The sequence below is a fragment of the Empidonax traillii genome, unplaced genomic scaffold (genome assembly GCF_003031625.1).
Source record: "Empidonax traillii isolate 1590-97213 ecotype Southwest subspecies unplaced genomic scaffold, ASM303162v1 scaffold24:size2376012, whole genome shotgun sequence".
Taxonomy (NCBI): Eukaryota; Metazoa; Chordata; class Aves; order Passeriformes; family Tyrannidae; genus Empidonax; species Empidonax traillii.
Genome location: NW_020955217.1, coordinates 88,033 through 114,192, shown reverse-complemented (window position 1 = coordinate 114,192; position 26,160 = coordinate 88,033). Strand labels below are relative to the sequence as shown.

General features: G+C 41.1%; 1 protein-coding gene across 7 annotated transcripts in view; it reads left to right on the top strand.

Moving 5' to 3' along the window:
• Positions 1-26,160, top strand: part of HIVEP2 (human immunodeficiency virus type I enhancer binding protein 2) — a 138,430-nt gene that overhangs the window by 93,890 nt on the left and 18,380 nt on the right. For all 7 annotated transcript variants that reach the window (XM_027904355.1, XM_027904377.1, XM_027904361.1 and 4 more), the window contains 2 exons: positions 19,042-19,086; positions 20,334-25,959. In XM_027904355.1, the coding sequence (XP_027760156.1) occupies positions 20,545-25,959 (5,415 nt within the window). In that variant the 5' untranslated portion in view covers positions 19,042-19,086; positions 20,334-20,544. The remainder of the gene's footprint in view (positions 1-19,041; positions 19,087-20,333; positions 25,960-26,160) is intronic.

Below are 26,160 nucleotides of genomic sequence, written 5' to 3'. Positions count from 1 at the left end.
AGTAGATGCTGGGTTCTCTTTATGGTACTGTGTCTCCAGACTTTTATGAATCTTTTTGTTTGTCTTGCTATCCCTTACCAGATCTTCATCCTGTTCTCATTTAGACATGCAGCTGGTTCTACTCACAGCACTAAACCTTTGGCTATATTAGGTGGTGACCAGCTGGAAGCTTTGATGATTATGACTGGTTGCATGTACAGAGTTCTAGACCCTGCTGTCCCTGAGGGAAATGTCTTCTAGGAGAAAATGGGCTGTACCAGAAATTGCACTCCATGATAGCCAGTGCACCGGAGGAAGCTCACTATCTACATGAGTGTGAAGGCAGGTGCAGATTTCTTCACCTGATGGACACAGGAAGCAGCATGGTCAATGTCTGACTTTCCTTCAGGTAACCTCCTCTGTGCTTCTCAGAAAGACATGGGAGTTGTGGTTAAATATTACAGTCTAATCTTTCACTTGCTCACAGACCAAAGAGGAGCTAAGTAACTTTAAGCCAATGGCTCCATTTTACGTATCTCTTCCATGGGACAAAGGGCAGTTGACTCTCAGTCATATGTTCCAAATGAATGACTCAGAGAGAATATCCCGGGCTACCCTTACCTACAGCAGAGCACAATGCCAGCACATTTAATGTATCCTCCTTTGTCCCTTGTTCCGCCCTTCTCATAAGATTGTCTGTATTTCCCATTCCCTCTTGCTCTGTCACTGGTTTGTTTTGACCATCGTAATTTTCAGTGAGTAGCTCGAATCAGATTTCTGAATACTGGATCTGAAGCTTCTTCCTTCTGGGAGGACAGAAGTGATGACTGATGGAGAACTTGCTTGACTGTGAAATCGGGAGGGTTTTTGAGAGCTGCCTTAGCCATTAGCCCTGCCAGCATCACCGTTCTTACCAGATGGTGGTGGGAGCCCTCCCAGCCCCAAACCCTTCTGCTTCCCCACTGCTCAGCTGCTCCAGTGATGCTGAAGACAAAGGTGAAAGATGTAAGCAGAGAGAAGAGGGGACACATAGAGACTGGTCATTCATTCTTTATTTAAACTGTCTTTATTAAACTGTCAACAGTTGCCTTTAGGACATACCAACATAAGCCACTGGCATTCAAGGGAACACCAAATAATTTCAATGCTAACAGCAAAGACTTAATTGTGCCAAAAAGCTGAACATGGTTTCGAAGATAACACAATGTGACTCCACCATTTGCACCTGTGTGCTGTGCCTTGGGGAAAAAAATAAGGCTGCACTTTTAATCCCCTATACTAAAAGGGAAGGCATTTTTCAGTTATAATTGAAACTGGAGTTTTCATTCACCTGTTAGAATTTAAAGACTAACTGAAGGAAGGGTCATAGCAATTATTCACACCGTTTGGCAAGAAAGAAACAACTGGCAAAACCTACATTTGTGACAATCAGTTGTGTTTCACGGTTGCATTGCAAAGGCTACAAATGGCCTCAGTTCTAAATTTAAGATAGGCAGAAATTGTTCTGTTTAGTGTGTCCTAAAATTATCCAGCACAGAAATACTTTGGGGAAGTGTAAAAATGAATTCTCAATTTTTCAAAAGGCAGCTTAAAGGGGAAGGCATGCTGATGTGGAAGTATTGAATAAATGCCATCTCAGTAACAATTTTACCAAATGTAGGGAAGAGTCATACACGTCATGTCCTTGTTATAAGATTTGTGGAGAAAATACTCCCACTCGGATAGAAATTCACTGTAAACAGCTCTCTTTCTGTTAGAGCTGATGTACTTTTGAGGATGCAGTGGCTCTTAGAAGGAGTGGAGCATGTTGTGCAATAACGTGACCTTATGTGCATAGACACTTCCAGTTTTGGAATGTGAAATGTCTGAAACTGGGAGTGGGCGGACAAGAGGTGGAGCCAGTCAGGAGCCTGGGTGGCTGCGTTTCTGAGAAACTCTCTTCTGCTGGTGAGTATTGCTAATTCGCCAAGCGTAAGGCTAAAGCCCTGAATAGTGCTAAGTTGAACCACTAAACAATATCAAGTTTCAAATGGACATGGAGCTATAGGGTGATATTTTGGAAGTTAATTTTATAAAACCTAATTGAAAACAAGGCTGAATTCTTTCAGACCCGAAACCACAGCCTCCCAAAATGCGTCAGAGACTCTTGATGCTGCAGCGAGGTCAGCTTCCCTCCCCCCACTTTACCTGTGAGTCAGGACAACTCTATTAAAGGAAGCTTTTATTGGAGGCTCTTGGTAGAGAGGTAGACAACATGCAGATGGTGAAAACACAGTGGGAAAGAGTTTGCATCCTGTGCCTACATAAATGGTCAGCAACAGGGAGAAGACCATTTTTTTCTGGAGAACAGAGGGATACTGACGAAAGAGTAGTATTTGAGCAAGAGGTAGGTTCGACTGATTTCACCTTCTCTCTAATTAAAACTTGGATTCAGAGTCCACTCAAGCTGTCATTGTATCCATTTCTCAAGTGGGACAAAAGCTGTCTCCTGTGGGCTTGATGCCCTCAGTGCTTGTCCATGGTTCCATCTGTATCTACTTTTGTGGAAAATCACAGAAAAATAATCTTAGAGCAGCTCAGTTCACTGTAGAGAGGAAAAAAAAACAAGGAGGAAACAGAAAGTGTTCGACAGGTGGGAATTTCAGAGGTGTGATCTTGTTTTTCAGGCAAGGCAGACACTTTTTAAAATAGAAACATCCTGTGGGGTAGTCATCCACTTACTCTTTCCTTTGCTATAAATCTAGACCTGCTCATGGGTGGATCAACACTGCTGGGACTTAAAAATATCTGTGAGCAATGCTGTCCCATTTATATTAGTGTGTTTTAACTTTTTCCTTGTTGTTTTTTATTGCTGTTATTACTTGGACTGCTCTAGCAGAGTGTTAGCATGGATGAAATTCATGTAACAAGCAGTATTTTGACAACTTGGACCTGCGGTTTTAGATGTGTTCTTCTTTTAATGCTGGCAGGTGATCTGTGCTTCCTGGACTCACTGTTACTGCTGCTGGAAGAAAGGTATCTTGCAGCAGCTCTGTGATTAGAAAGATACTTTTAGAAATAATTTACAGTGACAGTACTTTTCCTATTTCTATGTGAGAGTGCTAGCTGCAGGAAAGAGATCCTGGGAACCAGCTGTAGTTATTTAATGCATGACCTGATGAGCACCTTGGGTGAAAAGCAGAGCATGGTCCTGGTCATGCTAAGAGCTGACCTACCTAAGAGCTGACCTACCCTAAGCACGGTGGGTAGCTCTGCATTTGAGTGATTTTCCTGAGAGCACTCCATGTGGAGTCTTCTGCTATACTGAAGGCTTGTTTTACTGGTTTGATCCACTTTCCATTTCGCTGGTGGATTATTTTTGTTTTACTTTCCCACAAGTTGATTCAGGCTGTGTTAAAGTGGGGGGCGGGGGGGGGAAGGGGGGAAAGATTTGGATTTGTATCCATAGATGGTGCATTTTATAAGCAACTTCATCAATGCTTTGTTCCTAGAAGTTTAAATAATCTTTTCTTTAAAAAATGAAAAACAACTGGATGCGCTTGTGGAGTCCATCTAACTCTGAGGCATTCACTGACAAACACCCAGGCAAATGAACCTCTTTATGCAGATATGTCTCTGAGCCCATATGTGTATGTATTCACGTGTGGAGTTTGAGTTGTAGAAAATAAGGTGTAGAAAATAAACTTGCTGAGGCAGGTATCTGCCTGAAGTTACATTTGTGTTTTCCATTCAGAAAATGTTTGGTCTAAAGATGGTTGTGGTGGAAAAAGACATAGATATTCCCAAGGTGTAAAGCAGGGCCGTCTGAGCTTTATGATGAGGGAAGGAGCAGGTGGACAGACAAACCTGAGCACAGCAGTGTGGGCTCCCAGAAGGGGTGCAAAACTGCCCCTAGGAAAGGATGCCCCTGGACATCTTGGCAGGACTAGCTGCCACATTCCGCCGTAGTGTGATTCATCAAATTGTTTCCCTGTTGCACAAGATGGAAGTTTGTTTCTTCTGCCATCTGCCTGGTTGCCTGCTATCCAAACCTGCTCTGAGCATTCAGTAGGAAATGTGGCTGCCTTTGACCTCCACTGGCCTTTTTCTGGCCTTCCTCTGCCCTTTGCTCTTTCTGGCAAGGTCTTGATGCAGGCAGACTCCAGGGTAGCAGCGTAACTGCCAGCATCTTCCAGCTGTCATGTGAAACTGCAATTTGGTTCGCATCAGTTCCGTCCTTCCTACATTTTTTTCTAAGCAGGTTTATATAGAATATGGAAGTTCAAATCCCGTCTTAAGATTGAATTTGACATCCTTGAACAGATCAAGGAGAAAAGTGAATTGTTACCCTGAAGAAAGCTATGAAGAAAAATACCAGACTGGTAGCTTTTTTGCTTTTAAGTTTTGCTGATCAGAAATCAGAGGCTGAATTTAGGATCAAACATCTATAGTGGTTTTGCAATCAAATACTCCCAGCTTGTGAAGATGCATACAGCAGCTCCTCCAGCTTGCTGTAATGAACCGGCAGCTCTTTGTTGATGCTAGCAGAGCAATTAGGCTCCCTGTTATGCAGTTGCATCTGAGCAATTTGGTTTATTTTACTCAAGCAGACCTCACTGATCCACAATTAAAATGGCATTTTCATCTCACACTTAGGGGTTGAGAAAAAGCTTTTGAAGGTCTTCATTCCTCTGATGATGAGCTTGGTAGAGGAACAAAATCATACAAGGGTTTTTTTGTTGCAGCAGTTGGGTCGTGACTGAGACAGTTGGCTACTTCATTATAGCAAACACGTAGGTGGCCTTTCTCATGTTTTGAGATCCAAGAGAGGAGCTGTCACTTGACTGACACCTTTGAGGGGAGTGGAGTCAATCCTTTGCAGAAGAGGGGTCAGGTCAGCTGTGCCATATGCAACATGCACTGACAGCAAGCCCTTTCCTCTCAGCTGCTTTGAAGTTTGAGATTCCATCTTTCTGGCAGAATCAGATCTAGGTGGTGAGGTTGCCCTGAGTTCGGGCTGTAATTTTTTGCTCCTTCTGATGATGGTATTTATAGCTCATTTTTACCCGTGCTTTCTCTTCAGTGTAACAGTTACTAGCAGACTTCCTTGCTGGTAATGGTTCTGCTCTGAGGAAAAGGTTGAATGTAATTTGAAGGATGATTAGGGTGAGATCAGCTCTTGAAACTCGAGTCAAGTTAATGATGAAACCTGAGTTTTGTTAATAATACATTGTAATTATTACTGCCCACAGGGCAGATATCTCATATTTCTCATCTTTTTAGCTTGAGGAGCCTAGTTACAGTGACCTGTTCAGCTTCTCTGTTGTTGCACCCCTTGCTCAGGTCTGCAAAAGGAAGGTGCCTGTTCTCCACCAGGTTTCCGCTTGAGCTGTTCCAGGTAGAGCAGTGTCTCTGCAGATGTCGGTGCATTACACAGCCTGGGGCGTGAAGGGGCTGAGAGGAGGATACACGATCAACAGATGAAGCAGCAGAACGTTAGTAATAAAAGACACCTAATTGGACCTGCCCTTTTGCCCAGCGGTGAGGACATATGTTAATGTGCAGCAGACACCAGGCCCCTGGCAACCTTCTCCCACCTCCTACAGGTCTTCACAAGGGAAAAACTGCATTATGATGTGAGCTGCTTGCCTGCTGCAATTGGCAATAAAGCATTAATCCTAACCTTTCACAGACTGCATCTATTGCTTGCACCTTGGAGATGCGGGGCCAGATTGGAGAGGTGACATAAATCATGGTGTGCATTACGTGTTGGTGAGTGGGAGGGGAGTGCACACTGGGGAAAATGACACCATGCAGGGGCGGGAGGGAGAAGGCTGCGGCAGGAAAAGCGACCTGTGGCAGGATGTAGGAAGATGTGAGATAGCGCAGCCCCTCTTTACTTAGTGCCATATCTTCTTACTGCCTTCCATGGCTTCTCTTGCAGACTCCCATGCTGTCTTGTGCTGGTGCCTGCTGCCTTCATTTACCTGTGGTGGGGTGCTCCTAACCAGGGTGTGAAATTGATAATGGTGCAACCAACTTTTTTTTTTGTGGAAAATGGCATTGTGGAACTGCTGTCCCACCTGAGGTGCAGGAAGCCACTACATCTGGTCTCCCACCCTACCCTGTGCCATGTGTTTGTGAAGGCGTAAGTTAGGGACTTGCTTTAGGACAAGAGGATACGGCCTTAAGTTTCACAAGGGGAGGTTTAGTTTGGATGTTAGGAAAACTTTCTTCATGGAGAGGGTGGTAAGGCATTGGAACAGGCTGTCCAGGGAAGTGGCTGAGTCACTATGCCCGAAGGTATTTAAAAGACTTGTAGATGTGGCACTTAGGGACATGGTTTAGTGGTGGACTTGGCAATGTTAAATTAGTGGTAGGGCTTAATGATCTTAGAGGTCTTTTTTCAAGCTAAACGATTCTGTGATTCTGCATTTGGGACAATAAGTTTCCAACACCCACAATTTAAACACTGACCAAAGGAGAAAGCCTATAGTGGGAACTTACCAAAAAGCAGAGTTACCACCCTGTTTTGTTTTACTTCTTCTATCTTGCCTGTATTGCGCCTGTATTGTTTGGACACTGAAATTTTGTGTACCCTTGAACCCCCCTGGGATGAGCTTAATACCATTCCAGCAGATACTCATTGCAGTTCGGGCAGCAGAGAGGGCAAGAAGTGAAACAGCAGCACTGGAGCACCCAGTGAAGGAGGGAGATGGCACTGAACAGGGCTGGGCTGGATGTAGTCATGCAGCCCCTCGCCCTGCTCCACCAAATGTGACTGTTCTTTCCTGCCCTGTCTGCCAGCTGTACCACTGTGCAACGAAACCACCAGGGGATGGATCTGACTGAAAAGTTCCCGTTTTCTTTCCCTCAAATTATTTTCAAGTCAGACCTTTTCTGGGTTTTAAATTTAATTTGTGCACAGCTAAAACTCTCCTCTGGAGGCACTGACAGGCAAAAGACCCATGTGCGTGTAGAGGACCTGAAGTGGCCCCTCTCAGTTGAAGCCCCTCTGGGATGGTGTGGCAGTGCTGCCATTGCCCCCAGCCTGTGGGAAGCCAGGGGAGGCTGCCAGGCTTTGCCTGTCACATACAACCAACCCTGGGGTGCAGAGCTTTGGGGAAAAGGTACCAGTCTATTCTACACAGTTTTGGAAAATACCATGTAATAACCAGTGTTTTCTTTACTGTATAGCGAAGGTAAATTTTCACTTTTCTAATACTAATACACTTTCCCTCTGTTTTTTAAATCCCTTTGTACATGTTTCTTTAAATAGGTGAAATCTTAAAAAGATAGGCAATATATTACTGTTACTTAAACAGAATTTCTGCTCCAGGTCTGACTGGGGGCATAGACTGAGGTTCTGATCACTACACTTTTAACTTTATAACTTAAGAACTCCACAGTGGTTGAGGGTGTGTGGTCTTGTCTCCTATTAACTTTATGAAAATGTACTGCCAGAGTATGGTCTAAAGTATTTAAGCCGACCAATAATTATTTTTACATTCATATTTCCTCTAATATAATAACATTTACTCTTCATTTCAGACGAAAATTAAATTGTCTGAGGAATATTATCGTCAACTGATTTGTCTTGCATCACTGTGTTTATCTATTCTGGTAAAAAAATCAGTGATTATTAAATTTACCACTGAGGCATAGGATGAAAAGACAAAACTCTGATGCTGAACAATGAGTGCTTGCAGCAATGGGAATTAATCACAGCATATCAAGAAAAGAGCATGCTCTCAATTTCCCACTTGAGTTAATGTTAAAAATTTAATCTTATTAGCTTCATTTACTTTTTGTTTAATTTTAAAATCAGACAAAAATAAAAGTTGTAATGTCAGAATAGTCATTTGGATTGAATCTTGCATGTGAAGTTTGCGATGTCATAAACAAGAGAAAAGGTTTGGTATGAACTCATGCATTTTTGTTTAACCTTGACCCCAGTACGACTGATGGGAGGTATCTATAGCCACACAGGAAGGCTGCATATTAATGAAACAGACCCCTCTTGGGAGCATCAGCCGAAGGAGTCACAATATCAAATAGAGAAATCGTAATAGTGGAAAAGACCATTTCCTTGAACAGCTCACACAGAGCATTAGAAAGCATGAGAAAGTCGGCGTGTGTGTTGCTTCCAGTGATGGCATTGCAGTCACAGGCTTTAAAAGGTTGCAGATGTTCTAAAGGAGGTCGTGGGGACCATCCCTGCCTTCTCTTTGGGGTTTGGGGAGCGAAATGCACAGCCTGCAGAAGCACAGAGTCACCCTGGAAAGAGTGTTTGCTGAACATCTCTGAACATCCCTGCTGAGTGTAGCTGTGGCTGGTTTGGGGCTCCTGATATCGTGGGGCAGGATGGTCAGTGTGTCACCCTGAGCAAGGCTGGCTAGTGCTGGCAGTAGGACGGGACTCGGTGTGAGCCTTCCAGTCCATATGCAAGGGGCAACCCCTTGGCTTCAGCCCTACGTAGAAGTAAGTCATGTCTACACCCTTCCTGAAAGCTCCTTTGTGCCTGTGAAGGGCTGTAAATCAGCCTCAGGGAAGGTGGGATGTGCAGGACCGGGCTCTGAGTGCCACTGCGTTTCACTGCCCCACAGGTCCCTATGCCTGCCTCTGGGCAGTGGGGCAGGGGTGTAGAACCTGCCCTCCTACCTTTGCCTCATTCCTAGACTCTGGAGAAGTTTGCCTGTACAGCTCTGGTTTTGCCTCTGAATCAATTTCCTAGTCTGATGGGCTGTTTTAGGATGTCTTAATAGAAAACTTCCAGCCATTTGTTATGGTATGTCAGGATGCAAAACCCATGTGGAAGATCTACTGGGTCTTTTCACATTTAATCTTGTCATAATGTCAGTGAAAAGGGGACAATTTCAAAATCTGACTTTTCCCCCGTCATGTTCTCAAGTTTCTCAAGTTATATTTAGAAACAGGAAGCTGTTTTGCATAAAGGTAAGATTGTCTTTTTAACAAGAAAAGTTGGTGTTAGACAGGCTAAATATACCCACACAGTCATACTCAGTGGGTCGTCCTGGCTATTTTTAGGCTTTATTTTTGCCTGTCTTTATTTATTTATTTATTTTTTTAGTGACACCTCCACTGTATCTTCAGCTCTCAGTGAGGCACCGCTTCCTGCACTGGTATGAAACTGGCAATTACAGGAGGAGTCAGCCTTGTCAGGTGTCATTTATCAGGCATTGCAGAGGGCTCGTTTCAGCAAAGAAAGAACAAAGCTTAATAAAAAGAGAGAGGGAGAAACATTCTCTTAATAATTTGCCCTTTGCGACAACAGACCCTTATCAGATCACCCACGCTCATCTGGCTGCTGACGCTGTACTTGCTTCATTAGTATGAGCTATTTTTACACCTTTTGTGTCTTTTGAGGAACTGAGTGGGCCTGCTGTCTTAGAGTGATTCACCATCTCCAGGCGAACACAGTGTCCTCAAACCCTGTCAGGGAGGGAGGAAGGGAAAAGTAGGGGGAAGAGTTCAATTGAATAAGCAAGTTGATTAATTGTCTTAGGTGGTCTGAATGCTAAAACATTACACTCTAGTCATAAGGAAAATAGTCTATGTGCTTTTGGTTAGTGGTGCAGCTTTTCAGATTGTTAGGAGCTATCCCAAGGAACATTTAGTAATCAGTTAGTTTTAAGTGTAGCTTAGCAAACTTGTAGTGTACAAGTGTCATCGGTGTATCGGAAGCACCCAAGAGACTTTTGGGTCAGATTGTTAGCTGATTTCACTTCCACTTCTGATAATGGAAAGAAAACTAAACTTGGTACAAAGAGCTGGGCAGGATGCAGGAGGGGAAGCCTGTATGAAGTTGTCTGGAGTTTTTCAAAGCTGGCCAGAAGTTGCTTTTCCTTTTGATGGATCATCAGTCCTGAAAATGTCTTCTTAGAGCCTTATGAGCTCTCTTCTCGTGGTTGAAAGTGTGACTTTTGCTGTTCTTACTTCAACTTTTCCTGGGCAGGAGTGATTTGGTGTCCAGTTGTGCCACTTACTAAGTGCAGGATAATGATTTTTATTCTCCAGGTTTCCTTGGAGTAGTTTCAAAAGTTAGTGTGATATGAGATACCTATATGAAATTTTAGGTACTGTAATGATGCACCCTGGTCTAACGTTGTCTGATATAAAGTCATCATGAAAGCTGAACAGTGTCTTTCCAAAAAAAACCCCAAATAACTTACTTAGTGTCAGCCTGGCCTGTCCCTCAAATATCAACAACCTTGTGGAATAACGTTTTATATGTGGTTTTAGGCATTTTCATAGACCTTCATCTCTTCAGAAGTGTTTGCTCAGGAGAGTGATGCTCATCTTAATAAACAGAGTTGATTTATGTATTATAGAAAGAAACCTAAGTGAAAAGAATGAAATTTTGTGTATACCTACAAAATTCAATAGAAAGCATATGCACATTTTACTGAATTTTTTAAGAGGTATTCTGATTCAACTGAATATTATACATACTGACTTTCAGTGCTTCATAGAATAAAAAAGAACCAAGTACTGTAAAATATGGCCAGAATAATTTTAAAGAGCTTTTTTTTTTACCTTTTTTTTTTTTTCTCCTACTAGGCATCCTGAGGGTTGTAAAGAAAGCAACATCCTTAAATATGCAGTCTAATTAATGCATCTTATATTGCCACTGTAGTGATCAGAATCTTTAGGCAATGCTAATGACTGGATTTGCTACAGCAAAATGCCTGTATTGAGTCATTAGTCAAAATTAAACATTTTGGCTGCGAATAGTGACTGTTGTGACATCTGTGAGATATATAGGATTTGGGGCTTACTGATTGATCTCAGCTGAACTTTTACAAAGTATTCAGGATGGATTGAAATGAAACTGCTGTGAAGACTTACTATACTTTGGGTGCAAAAAGTGGGAAAAAAATGGTAAGAGCATGCTACTGGTGTTTAACATGTCTGGTTTTGTTTTGAGATGTGATAACCACAGGGCTTAGTAAAGAATGACAGATTTTAAAATAAACTTGTATAATAATTGGTGTGAGTGAAAAACAAATGGAAGCTCAGATCCTATAAATGTCTTCCTATGTAATTCTTCCCAGGGTGATGGCATCAATCAGAGGCAGCACATTGACTCATTTGAAAAAGTGTTTGAAAGATACAGATATTTTCATGTGAAATGCAAGGGGTTTCTTCTGATGGTGTGAAAGGAGGCATGGCTGTCTGCAAAATCTGCTGCAGTTGCATAATTAGGATTGTGTAACTTTTAAACTAAAAAAAACCCTCACTTCCCTGAAAATTCAGTGATATTTTCCCTCTGAGGTGAAAATCCTAGGCAAAGGCCTCTTATTTGCCTACTATTTCCTTTTGGCACAAGAATAATAGTTACTTTGTACCTAAAAATGTTGCAATATTTACACAAATTTTGATTTTATTTTTTTCCTGGGAAAACGTGGGGGAATGCTGTATGATATCTAAATAGGGATTTGCCAGTACAGCTGTCCTCTCCCCAATGGCTGCATGAGGTTGCAGTTCTAGTGTGAAAATGAAGAGGCATTTCAGCCTTTGCTTGTCATTTCAGTTAGGAAAATTGTTATATCTGACAGCTTCAGCAGTTTGAACTCTCCAGTGGAAATGTTCTTACCCTTCTTACCATATATGATGTTTTATTAGTCTAGAAATGACTACAAACCACATCCACATAGGAACCTTACTCTTTATATACACTTTATCCTTTGCAAGTGCTTCTAAATTCATAGTTTATTTAATCTGTCCTTTATTAGGTGTGAAATTTCCCTTTCCGATTAACACGTCTCTTTGTGTTGAATTGAGAAAAAATTCTTAATCTCAGTAATTTTCACCATTTCTTGCAGATGCACAAGTTTCATTGCAGTCCCATAGCATCACTGGTTAGTGTCTGAGCCTTTGCTTTTCAGAGATTTTATGCCTTTAGCCCTTTTGGGGGCTACATGGCGTCTATTCATTTACATGATAAGACTTTGGGGCCAACAGCAGGGCCAAAGCTCCTTTTCTGTGACAGGTGTGCAAAAAACCCTAATCCTACAAACTGAAAACTGTTTGACATTTCTGTGGTTTGGCACAGTATCCTTATGTTCAATTGCTGTGGCTCAGAAGAAAGTGAGGTAGAGTTGAGTATCTGCTGAGGAACAGAGTAGCCCAAGAATTAAGAGCTCATTTGTATCGCAACACTGTTTTGGATACTCCTGTACATTGTTAATGTGTACTTAGTAAATACTGTTACTTCTGAACTCACTCTTGAGAGACACTCATTCTTCTGTAGGTTAGGGGATTAGGCATCATATAAACCTAGCTTCAGCCACCAAAATGGTGTTTAAAAAGGACCTTGGTGGTGGGCATCTGTTTCTGACTCAGCAGAAAATATTTTCTGCATGGGAGCTGTTCTCACTCTCCTAAGTCACTGTGTACTACGATTCAAAAGAAAATGGGGGGGAGGAGGAGGGAGCAAAACAATTGTGGCATTTTTGTTGCCTTCTGAAATTTTAATAACACTGCCTGTCAGATCTGCCATTGCTCTGCTATCACGTCTTAAGGTTCACATGGGAAATTATTGGTATTTTATTAAACTGTTTTCAGTTTTTTGACTTGTTCCCCAAGGAAATAAGTAGCAGTGTGAGAAGATTACAGTTTATATAGTTCTCTTGTTTAGTTTCGTATCTGAATAATCCAAATCCTTTGCTTTTGTATAGAAACAGATTCAGGATGTCCATGTCAAAAGACAGAACAGGTAGATTTTGTGTTATCTGACATACTTGAGCACCTCCGTCAGACTCTTAAGGTGCACAGCAAGGTTAGGCAACCAGAAACAAAATATTTACCTGCTCCGTTAAAAGCAGTGGGATCAGGGGGATCAATTAACTGCTAATTGACTGTCAAGATTGTTTGACTTGTGGGCTGTTTTGGCATGTCTTTAATAGCAGGTTTTGTTCAGTTCAAGGAGAAAAACTGTGATTTGTTTTCAAATACCTACCCGTAAAGGAAGTGTTTAGGATGAATTTGGCTCCTGTGTAGTTTTTTCTCTCTTTTTTTTTTTTTCTTTTAGTAGTCATCCTATGGAAATAAGTGTTCAGTTGGACTTTGGCAATGTGAAAGCTTTTTTTATACATTTTTTTTCCATCTGGTAGTACAATGTGTACATTGTGTGTGATGCTGAAACAGGAATTAGTGATGTACTTTGAGTGAGCAATCCTTGTCATTATGGTGAAAAGGTCAGTGTTAGAGCATTTTTGCTCTAGACTTCTTCTGTGGCTTCTTAAAATACGCTTGAATTGAAGGTTTTTTGGGGGTGCTATTTTTCTGTAGGAAGTGGCAATTTAAAATTATATTTGAGACACTTTGCATAGCAAAAACAGTGTTTTGCTGCATTTGTGCTCTAAGCATTTATGATACAGACCAACATCATTGCCCATGTTTTCTTACTACTGTGTAATCGAACGTTTATTGCAATATATGTTATGAGTTTCTCCGTAGGCATCATAGAGATGTTGGATTATTTTCACCTTGTAGCAGATAACTTTGATATTTAGTACCTAGTATGTAAAAACCTAACCCTAAGTGGTCTGATTCTCTTTGTTTTTATTAGGAATTAATCTGGAATAATGTCCTTGGAGTTGCAACTAATTTCTTCAGATTCATATATACCAGGATAGTGCAGAGCAGAATTTGGCCCTCCTTCTTGTTGTTGGAATAATCTGTCTCCTCTCTCTGAGTCAAATCTTGTATCTATTCAAAGCTCCTTGAAGTCAAATGAAAGGCTCTTGTTTCATACCTGATTTTTCTGTAACGGTCAGTGTGTACCTGACCTCTGACTCAGTAGGATCACATTCAGAGTCTCACTCTTCTTCACAGCAAGTACACATACACATTTATATAAATGTTTGCAGCAGGTATAAGATCCTACAGTTCAGGTTGTCAGGTGCTTAGAGTACAACAGATCTGATTATTTATTTGTTTTCTTAGTTGGTTTCAGTGTGCTTTTAAGCAGACAGATTCCAGTTTTTTCTTCAACATACTCTGATAATGGTCTCAGATAATAGTTTGAATTATCTGAATTTACAGTATTAAGATTATTTTGGTAAAGGCTTTAAATTAATGAAATGCTCAATACTACTACATTTATCTAAAATTTGCTAGGTGCCGTTTCTCTATAGCTGAGATTCTAGAACAGTTCTCAAAGTATAATTCAGGTTTAATGCAAGCACTGAAATAGGAGTTGCACAAATCAAAATGCCAGATTTTATACCACTTCTACTTTTACATGCACAGAACCTGTACTTTGAAACTGGCAACTACGAGGGACACAAACATGTGTGCATAGAAACCTTAGAGTAAAAACCTGAAGTTGGTGTTTAGTCACAGTGAGGTTGCAGTCTACCCTTGATGCATCTATAACTGGATCCTCTCAGTCAGTCCCCATAGTTCCTGGCTTCTTAGGGAATCCTTGTGTGCACAATATAGCAATGAAGAACAGATCCTGCCTTGTAGCCTCTCCTCAAGTACGCCTAGTACAGTTTGTCTGATCATTGTGTACTCACTGGGCAGTGTTTAGTTTTGTATCGGATAGTACTTTTAAATGACATTTTAAAAAGTACATTGTAATAATTAGTTCAGCTGCCCAAATTAAAAAAAAAAAATGAAACAACAACAACCCAACCAAAAACATATGTGTTATTCTAAATATTTCAAGGTTTTTCTAAAACTGTGATTCCGGCTGGTTTTGGAGAGTGGCAAGACATTCAATAAAGCACTGAAGTACAGAGGGCAGGCAAACGTCTGGGATGGAATTAAATGAACAAATTAGAATAGTATCTTCAAATTTGAAGAGATAACAACAGCAATTAAAAGGTAGAAAGTGGCAGATGAAAATAAATACATCAAAGCTATTTTAAAAGGGCTGCCTTCTTTGAATTGCATGTGCAAAATGATGTCCTAGAACTCCTCCAAACTGCAGGGGCACAGACATCCTCGATTTCCCAGTAATGCAAGACTTTGCCAAGTACCAGTGGTTGACATAGGGATTTACAGCCATTACAAGAGGTGTTTAAATAGACAGGTAGAAGGCCAGCTATGAAACCACAGTCAGATGGTCAGATTAGCCCCCTAATCAGGGGCTGTTGGAAATGCAAAGGGAATCTCTCTGGTCAAGGATGGGAAACCTTTTTACAAAACTAGGAAATGAAAGTGTTTCTTCTTCCTTATCTTTGTAGTAGGTACAGTTCAAGGACAGCAAGTGTGATGTCAAGTAGTATAAAAAGGCTTGCAGTTGGTCATCTTTTTTTTTTCTCATTTTCATAAAATGCCAAAACTATACACTCCAGATACTGCATTCATGTTGTTATGTTGCTACATCAGCTCTGAATGAATATATAACCATGTAAAGAAGGATGAACAGATGCTTATCTATATACATGCGAGTTAAATCCTTCAGTTCAGAGGGACACACTGGATTCTGGTTGAGAGCTCTTCAGACTTAGTCCACCTATGATTTTGACTATGTAGAAGAAGCTATAAATACATGTTTTACTAGGATTTTTTTTCAATCTTTTTTCTTTTTCACTGTGATGTCAACACCAAACAGTTCTTTGGAGAATCTCATTAGTAGGGCAGAGGGAACTGGGGGGTAGGACAGCAAGCCAACAATGTGCTGTCTTTCTTCTTGAAAGACCAAGGCAATTTTCTGCTCAGTTACAGGTGGGGAATAACTCAGAGGTGGCCTCTCTTTTTTGTAAGGCTGCTGGGCTTATCCCAGACATAAACTAGACTTGCCTAATAAGAGTTTTGGCAGAGGTCTGTGTATGAATGTAAGGATTTCGTAGGAGCCACTGCAGCTCGTCTGTGCTAATACTTGCCCTATAGAATACAAATTCTTCAGGGGCCAGTTACTGTGTTTTTAGGCTGGCTTTGTGCTGGCAGAGATGGACAGAAAAGATTTAGAACAGGACGGGATCTGACCCTTAGTCCTTACGCTAGAGTCAATATTTACTTTGTATGGTGCACCTAGGATTTAGCCTGGAAGACATAAGCTTCCAATTTGTTCACTTGCAAGGACTGTAATATGATCTACAAATTGAGAGGCAATAAAACTTATGTTTTGCCAAATTTTATTTTAAAGCTGTTGAATATAACCATTTTAATGTCTGAAGAAAAAAATAAGAGGGGAAAAAAAAAAAAAAGGAATAATCTTGAAGCTCTGCAGTCAACCAGTTATAAATCCCCTGTATACAGCTCACAAAAGCACCCTGGTAAAAAAGGGAGCAACAGGATAATGCTCCTTTCTATAAAGTTTTAAAAGTCTTGATTTAGTAGATGCATCTGACATAAATACAGCTCTGGGTTTCCCAATGATCTTCTCATGTTCAAAGTTTTCACGTACGTGAAGTGTCCTTGTTTGAAGCGGGCAGATAGCACACTTACTGTGACTGGGGGAGCTGGCTCCGAGGCCATATTCTTAGCAGGAAACCTGGCTTGGCCCCCAGCCAGGCAGGACTTTGCAGCTCCTGTCAAATGATGTGCTCAGTGCAACTCCTGTACGGCTTCTGATCCGTGTAGGTGGGCTGCTTTTAGTCACTCCAGCAGAGCTGAACCGTGCCAAAGGTATTAAAGAGAGCGTGCAATTCTATCATCCTTATTTCCATAGTTTTAAATATGTAGTACTTGAAATATAGGGACTTTCTGTCTATTGAACAGTATATGTTTGATGAAGAGCAATATTTAAAAGTATATTTACAGTGTTTTCTAAAGGAGAAACATTAATCACTTGAAAAAATGGAAGTCTGTTGTCGGTTTAAGCTAGGCTGTGAATGAAGCCAGATGAGACAGAGTTTTGGCTGGGTAAAACAGACAGAGTGCAAACTAGCTTTGCAGTGTCTTACATTTCTCCTGTTAGTCCAGTCTCCCAGTTAGGGAGGGGGAAAAGGATGAGAGAAATAATATTAAAGCCATCTTTGACACAGGATGGATGGCAGCTCAAACCAAACCAGAAATTATGATGTTCATTCTAGAAAGGGATTTATTTTCCCCAGGGGAGCAGCTCTGACCAAACTTAAGCCATCAATAATCTCTGTAATTAGTCTATACCTGTTTCATACTGTAGGTTGAAAAGTTATATAGAATGTTTTGAAAATAGCAGGACTGCGGAATAGCTTGAACTCTGTAAAAGAGGTCTCAGTCCAAGGCAAAAATTTTTTTAATATGTATTAGAATAATCTTTTACTCAAATAAAACCATTAATGTCACATTTCTGCAACTGTCAGATTTCTTCTATATGGGTGCTCTCGGTAAAAGGAGTATGGAAAAGAGAGGATAGTCCTATCTTCTGGAAATTTCTTCTTCACCATTTGCAAAATTGCCTAATAAGGAGAAATGTACTTTTCTTTGCAGATGGCTAATAACTTTGTGCTCTCTTGGTCAGAAACATTTGCTCTTGTCCTTGTTTCTGCTTCTCAGGGCGCACATTTTCCTTTACATCTGTGCTCATATACTGGCATCATTACTGACCTGTGATTCAGTGTAGCTCAGCTGCTGAAAGTGTTTTGCCGCTTACCTGCCATTTCCTCATAAGGCACTGCAGAACTGCTCTGTAGTAACCACTTCTGATATATTGTAAATTGCGTGCAAGGATTTCTTTTTCCATTTGTAGTTACACTTTTTTTGAAGAAGAAGAGGATTAGGAAAATTTTTTTAAATGTATATATCCTTAGATTGCATTTTTTTCTTTTTTATTTTGGAGAATCGGACAAGAGAGTTATTTAAAAAACCATTAGCAAATCAAACCTGAATGACATTGTGACTAAAATACTCTGGTTTGTATTTGGTAGCCTGCTGTTATTTTGGACTACAGGGGATTTCTATATAGTTAAAATTAAAAAATATGTTATCCATATTTGACTAAACCAACAGTCTTTCAGCTGCTGCTGACCTAACTACTGATATGTTTCTTGTACTACTAAATAAAAAGTTCATAACAGGTGACACGGTAGTGATTATATTTGTGTCAAGTCATGAGACTTTGCTAATGTCCATTTGTTCTTGGAAAGTGTTATTAATTGCAAAGAATTAAAAATTGCTTTTCAATTTTTAATATTTTTTTCTTTATAGACTTTTTTTATCATTTGTTGATGTCATTCAATGGAGCATGAGTGCTCTAGCTTTTTTCTGACAGTTTCTAATTGGGAATCATTACACTAGTCTATATATCCCGTACTCTGAAACTAATGTTCCAGCTGTTTCTAAAGATCTGTTCTTTGGAGATGCTCTGGCTTTGGTTTAAATAAAAATCATAAAGAAATGTTGTCATTGTTTCTTTTGTTGACACAATTGAACAAACATCCTTTTTGATGAAACAAAAGCCAAAATCTGTTTTCAAAGAAGGATTTGTTGAAAACTGGAAGGGAGAGTCCTTGTCTGATGGGAGAAATGTTCTTAAGGCAATGAGTTGATGAACATGCTCCCTGTTCTCTGTGTCGGTCTTTTCAACAATACTGAGAGTAGCCTACAGTGTGGTGACAGTCAGGTGACAAATCATGGCAGTCACAGAAATCTTTAACCATGTATTTGGTCTGTAGTTTTCTTCTTTTAGAGGGCAGGTGTTAACTAATTTGGACACCTACTCCTGTTTCACTAGTTTTCTTGTCCCTGGGTGGTGACACCCTGACCAGGAGTTTGTTCTGGTCCCTGAAGCATTTAATGAGAGGCCTGGAGTCTAAAAGTATTAGCTGGAGAAAGACATTAAAAGGGGATTTGGCCAGGGGATTCAGGGATAATCTGGGCTTAACAAAGGCATAGGAATGAAGAGGTACATTGGCAGCTCCCTTTTTACTGATTTGGGAAGGTGAGACTTCATTAGTTTAGACTTACAGTTATTCATCTACACACTAGAAACCTAAGTCATTTAAAAATACTCATGCTTGTATTTTTCAAATGTAGTTGCTCAGACCTCTAAGACACAACATGAAATTTTCTAGTGGATGGATAAATAAAATTTTCAGACCTCTACTGTAAAGAATAAAAAACTTTCTTCATCATCTATACCTAATATCAAGAATTTCTTATGACTGTGTCTTTTTTTTACAGGAAATTTGAAGATAGTCATGCCTATTAGATGTCCAGAAGATGCAGGTAAATGCTTTATGCTGAAAAAAAAAATTACATGCCTATTAACTGTGTTTTCCTACACTTTGCTGTTGTTTCTTCAAGCCAAATTCAGTTTCTCCACTGTAGGAATGAAAAATATTCCAGTATCTCTAATACTGATTTTTTACCCTTTTCCTTATTATTGTTAAATCATGACTGTCTTTATTATTCTATTTCATTTAGAAAATAACCTTTGTTTGGATAATATGGAAGCAGAAAGCCTAGATTGTACTTCTAATTCAAATGCTGTACTTTTCTATGAAAACTACCTCTGAACTTTTTTATAATAGAACTGTGGAAACCTACTGCTTTTAAGCATTAAAAATCCATGTATAGCTGGATGGAATTGTTTCAACAGTGAAATCTAAAATGCTAAAGTCACATAAACACAGTCATAGTTCATTTCTGAAATACATCCTTTACATCTAGCAAGACTTTCTCACTAAAATTTAATATAGTGATTGGGAGATGGAGATGGGGAAAGGTACCAGTAGTGCTGTGTTTTGAATGCTTCTTTGATGTCTCTTTTTTGACTGTTTAAAAGTAGTTTAAAAAGTTGAACAACCCCTTCTTGTAAAATCAATTAGATCGTCTAAGGTAAGAAGTACCTCACTTGAGCCATCTTAAAGTTTGGTATATACTCCAAGGATTTCTGCCTAGCTGACAGAAACAAGTGTCTCCATAGTGGAAGGCCATGTGCATAGACAGCTTCTTTATCAGAAGCACCCATCACAACATGAAAAGATTTCTCCTCTGATCACACTCCTTTGACTTTAGAGAAAGTCCGAGTGACTAAAGTGCATGTCTGAACTGTAGGTGAGTAATACTGGATAAGGTAATTCCCACCCACAGTGTTAGGATTCTATTTTCAGCAGTGATTTGCTGAAAGAGCTTTGAAAGTATATGGTGGACTTTCTGAGATCAAGCCTTTAAACTGTCCCCAGAAAGCCTTCCAAAGCTACTGTTTAATTTGGAAAGTGTAAATCTCTATTTTCTGTTCCTAGGGCTGTTATTTAGTAGTGATTACGCTTATGTGTAGTGTCTTGAGCCAGTCTTTACTGTGTCTGCTCACAGTTTTCTGAAGAGTTTTGTTTAAGAGTTTTGCTTAAGTCCCTCAGTACTTTCCATATAAGGCCCAATAAAAATGCAACTAACTGCACCAATGTTGTTTAGTATGGCTGTATTAATTGCTGTGTGGGGTTTCTTTTTTTTTTCTTTATTTTTCTGTGCAGATAGCTGTGTCACCACAGAAGAGATGAAGAGAACTTTGCTCTAGGAGATCACAAGTATCTTTGGGTCATTCTGCATCTCAGTATTTAATAACAATGGAAGATGTCCAAATGCTATAACAAGTCTTTGCAAATGTATAATAAACTGTTTAGAAAAGTTCATGCCATGAACTGAACTGTATAATACTCACATTAGTGTACAGACACAAATCTAATGCCTATAGACTACTGCGTGGAAAGTTCCAAAGAGAAAGAAAAGTCTGTGAACTTGCAACAGCCCTGGAAAAATGGGAGCAACAAAACTTTAAAAAGCACAGCTTTGGACACACTCCATGTGTCTGCACAGCTTTCAAGTGAACTAGCACTTAAGACCTTGTGTAATAAGATGGACTCTGGGGACACAGCTATAGGACAAAAAGCTACCTCAAGGTCTGGAGAAACTGCTAAAGTACCAAGCAGATGGAGGCAAGAACATACAGCTGTTATTAAGATGAGCACTTTTGGCAATCAAGAAGTACAGAGGCAACCACAAGTAGATCACGAGCAAATAGGAAACACGGCATCAGCACAACTTTTTAGTTCTGGGAAACTGGTATCATCAAATGAAGCTGCACAGCAGGTCACAGAGAAGCAATATCCACAGCATCGTCCAAGTCCTTACTCATGTCAACATTCACTTTCTTTCCCACAGCATTCATTGCCACAAGGCTTCTTGCACAACATAAAGCCACATCAGAGCTTGGAAGGCCCTCCGTGGCAGTTTCCTAGCCACTTGCAATCAGTTGCCTCAGAGGACTTGTTTCCTTTTCATATGCATAGCCATAGCGGAGGTTTCTCCAGGAAGAAGATTTCAAGTTTGAACCCTGCATATAGCCAATATTCACAGAAATCTTTAGAACAATCAGAAGATGCTCACAAAAAGGAGCACAAACCCAAAAAGCCTGGCAAATACATTTGTCCTTACTGTAATAGGGCCTGTGCCAAACCTAGTGTACTGAAAAAGCATATTAGGTCTCATACTGGTGAGCGACCATACCCTTGTGTTCCTTGTGGTTTCTCCTTCAAGACGAAAAGCAACCTTTACAAACACAGGAAGTCACATGCCCATGCAATTAAGGCAGGATTGGTACCTTTCACAGAGTCAGCAGTCTCTAAATTGGACCTTGATGCCAGTTACATCGATGTGGAAGCTGAAATACATTCAGATGGTGAGCAGAGCACAGACACTGATGAGGAGACCTCACTCCTCGTGGAAGGGTCTGACAAACTGAGCCCTGTCTCGCAGCTCCCCTTGGACATTGCTAGCAGGAGTGGTTTTCACTCCTCCATGGAAGAGTCCTTGGTGGGGCCGATGAAAGTGCCCATTTTGATTATCCCTAAAAGTGGGATTCAGTTACCGAGTGAGACTTCTCCATATATTGGCTCTGATATGTTGCAAACCCCATCCTTAAGTACCAAGTCTGATGACTCTCATACAGTTAAACAGCGACTTGCACTAAGATTGTCGGAGAAAAAAGGACAAGATTCTGAGCAGTCCTTAAACCTTCTGAGCCCACATAGTAAAGGAAGCACTGACTCTGGTTATTTTTCCCGCTCAGAAAGTGCTGAGCAGCAAATTAGCCCACCAAATACTAATGCAAAGTCTTATGAAGAGATAATTTTTGGGAAGTTCTATAGGATTAATCAAAGGACAGCACTAACTGTAGCCACAACAAATCAGGAACACACTTTAATGGGTAGAAAGGGCAAAACAGACCCATCACCTCTTCTAAATAACAGATTAGATATCAAGATGCTTGAGGAACATATTTCTCAGCTGACTCCAAATAAAGATGAACTTGTTGACTCCAGTAATTTGAGCGCTATTAAATCTGCACAAGTTTTTCCAGGCAGCAATACAGAATGTAGACAATCCCAGATCACCACATCATCCATCAAAAGTGAAACCAACTTGTACCAAGTCAGTCAGCAGGGTGACGTGCCTGTCCTTCTAGAGCCCCCAGTAGATTCCTCTCCTCTTATTAGAAGTAACTCCATGCCATCCTCTTCTGCAAACAGCCTAAGTATTCCCCCATCTCTGAGAGGAAGCCATTCATTTGATGAGAAGATGACTGGTTCTGATGATGTATTTTATCCTGGGACAGTGGGAATATCCCACCAAAGAATGTTGAGAAGACAGGCTGCCTTTGAACTGCCATCTGTACAGGAGGGACACTCAGATTCGGACTATCATGGAAGACCAGGGAAAAACATCATTATTGCTTCCAGCAGACAGACAGCAGGTGACAAAGGACCGTCCTTAAAAGAGAAGAAAGGAGACAAGACCTTTTATGATTATGATGTCAGTGGAAAGCACTACAGAAAGTGGGAAGAATTTGAAGCTCAGAAGCAGAACTACAGGGACTCAACATCCTTAGGTGGGATGAACAAGGGGGGAGAGTTTTTTGTTGATCCACTTGGGCAATCTCAGTCAGTGCCATCCATGCTTGGAACAACTTTTGAAAACAGAAAGCGTAGGAAAGAGGAGAGTGTTGGAGATGAGGAAGATAGTCCCATGCTTTGCAGCAGTACAACTGGCACCACTGGGGGAACTCAACCTTTGGACTTTGATCCCAAATCCCAAATTCAGGAAGTGCCAAGAAGCGGATTTGCCCTTCAAAGCCTGGACAATGCTCCCCATTGCCATGCGGAGCATTTTGAAATCTGCAGGCCTTACTTGCAGTCTGGAAGCCCAGCAGCTTCTTTGGAAGACTCATCCTTAACTTCAGAGCAAGAAAAGACTGCAGAATCACTGGTTAGAAAGCCCCCTGGAAATGTCATCTCTGTCATTCAGCACACAAATTCGTTGAGTAGGCCAAACTCATTTGAAAGGTCTGAATCTACAGAACATATTGCATGCCAGCAGGAAAAGATCTATTCACCATCTGAAACATGCGAGAGCGAGATTTGTGAGTCCCCAATGAGCCCAGACCGAGCTCCACAAATGGAAAGTGCTGACACCAGTAAGCCATCTCCATCCCAGCAGCCTCAGCCATGTCATATGCAGCCCAGGTTGGTTCGCCAGCACAACATACAGGTACCTGAAATTCGCGTCACAGAGGAGCCAGATAAGCCTGAAAAAGATAAAGAAGTGCAGAGTAAAGACCAGGAGAGACCCACTGAAGAATTTCAGTGGCCCCAGAGAAGTGAAACCCTTTCTCAACTTCCAGCTGAAAAACTACCACCCAAAAAGAAGCGATTACGACTAGCTGACATGGAGCACTCCTCTGGAGAATCCAGCTTTGAGTCCACAGGTACAAGCCTCTCTCGCAGCCCTAGCCAAGAGAGTAATTTGTCCCACAGTTCGAGTTTTTCAATGTCCTTTGAAAGAGAAGAGAATATGAAGTTCATCACACCTCCCAGACAAGATGAATTTGGAAAACAGTCTGAGTTTTTAACAGTTCCAGCTGGTGCTTACTCACTTTCCGTCCCTGGGCATCACCATCAGAGGGAAATGAGACGCTGCTCATCTGAACAGATGCCCTGCCCTCATGCTGCTGAAATCCCAGAGATCCGAAGTAAATCCTTTGATTATGGGAACCTGTCTCATGCCTCTTCAGCTGGGACACCTACTTTGGCACTGTCTCCATCCCGGGAAAGGAAGAAATGCTTCCTGGTTCGCCAGGCTTCCTTCAGTGGTTTTCCAGAGATTTCTCAGACTGATCAGAGCACAGAACAAAGTATAAAGCAGGAACAGATGGAACACTCACAGGCTGGTCTTCGCTCCTCCCAGCTTGCCTGGCATCACTCCCCTTCCTCTGTACTTCAGCCTATTCAGGTAGATGACTCTGGAAAACAGGCTATTGGCTCTTGTGCTCAGCTTAGTAACAGCTCATCCCACCTTGCCCAGCAACAGGCTCTTATTGCAGACAGCCCAGAAATGTTAAGGACTCCGTTAATCCAACAAGCACCTTATATTCCTAACAAACATCCATCAGAGCAGCAGCAGCTATTTGCACATCAGGAAAAAGTCCCATTTTCCCCTATTCATAGCACCTTATTTCAGTTCCCCTATCCAGCTGTCTGCATGGTTCACTTACCACCATCTCAGCAGCCTCTCTTGTGGCAGTCATGCACAGAACCTCTGAACTTCCAGCATCAATTTGTACAACAGCTGCAGAAATCTTATGTCAAACAGCCTTTCCAAACAGATGTTCATCCAGGTTATCACCTGGAACATGCGCCGGAGCTTATAGGAAAGAAAGCAGCTGATTATATGCACGCTAAGGAGCAAGCATACCAGCATTACTCAGGAACATCTGGGCAGTATTCAAAAAATACTCTTGCTAAGTACCAGTCAGACCATAGCATTAAATCAACAGATACCTCCTCTGAGCAGCATCTTCAGGCAGATTTTGACTCCCCAAGTGATGGATCTATACAGTCTTTGCCAGGAACAGTTGTTCCTGTCAGGATTCAAACCCATGTGCCATCTTATGGTAGTGTCATGTACACAAGCATTTCCCAGATCCTTGGGCAGAGCAACAGTCCTGCAATTGTAATTTGTAAAGTCAATGAGACAGTTTCTCAAAGAACGTTGGTAACTAATGCAACCATGCAAGGAATTGGATTTAACATAGCTCAGATGTTGGGTCAGCATGGAGGACTAGAAAAATATCCCTTGTGGAAAGTGCCACAGACGCTACCACTTGGACTGGAGCCACCGATTCCTTTGTGTTTGCCTTCGAGTTCTGACATGGCTTCAACCTTGGGAGGAAGCAAACGAATGCTTTCGCCTGCCAGCAGCTTGGAGCTCTTCATGGAGACCAAGCAGCAGAAACGAGTCAAAGAAGAAAAAATGTATGGGCAGATAGTTGAGGAACTAAGTGCTGTTGAGTTAACTAACTCAGATATAAAGAAAGATTTTCCAAGAATGCAGAAACCTCAACTAGTAAGGCAGAGCTGTGCTACCGAGCCAAAAGAAAGTCTGCCATCCATGTCATCCTCTTCTTCACTGTCATCCTCATCATCTCAAGATTTCCCATCTGTCAGCATGCCAGCAGCTGATGCTTTCCCACTGAGCAGAGAAAAACTTTCCAGTTTCGATTCCACATCACCGGCACAGAAGTCCAGTGTCCCATCTGAAGGGAGAGACTCACCAGAAGAACTGGACGTGGATGAAACAGCCTCAGATATGAGCATGAGTCCACAGAGGTCTTCATTGCCACCAGGAGAAATTCAGGCAGAAGACCAGCTGAAACATCAAAAATTGCCTCTTGGGATGTTAGTCCAGATGTCATCTAATGCTGTTGGGAAAGTCACAGCTTCAACCATTCTTCTGACAGACGTAGCAGATTTCCAGCAGATCCTTCAGTTCCCAAGTCTGCGTACTACTACTACTGTGAGCTGGTGTTTCTTAAACTATACAAAACCAAATTACACTCAGCAACCAACCCTCAAAGCTTCTGTTTATGCTTCATGGTGTATAAGTTCATGTAACCCAAACCCATCTGGGTTAAGTACAAAGACCACTTTAGCACTTTTAAGGTCCAAGCAAAAAAACACCACGGAAATCTACACTCTGGCTGCTATGCATAGACCTGGAGCTGGTAAACTGACATCATCAAGTGCGTGGAAGCAGTTTGCTCAGGTAAATAAAAAATTTTAATAAAATTAAATTCATATATCTTTATATGAGAATTTTCTAGTAAACTATAAAATGTAAGTTAATTTTCTTTTTTTAAAAAGATTCCCTGTTGGGAATCCATGACAACTTTTGAGCCTCAGTTTATCCTTCTGCAAGCTCTGCTGCTTCTGCTATCTCTGTCTGTCTCCATTTTCAAAATAAGGT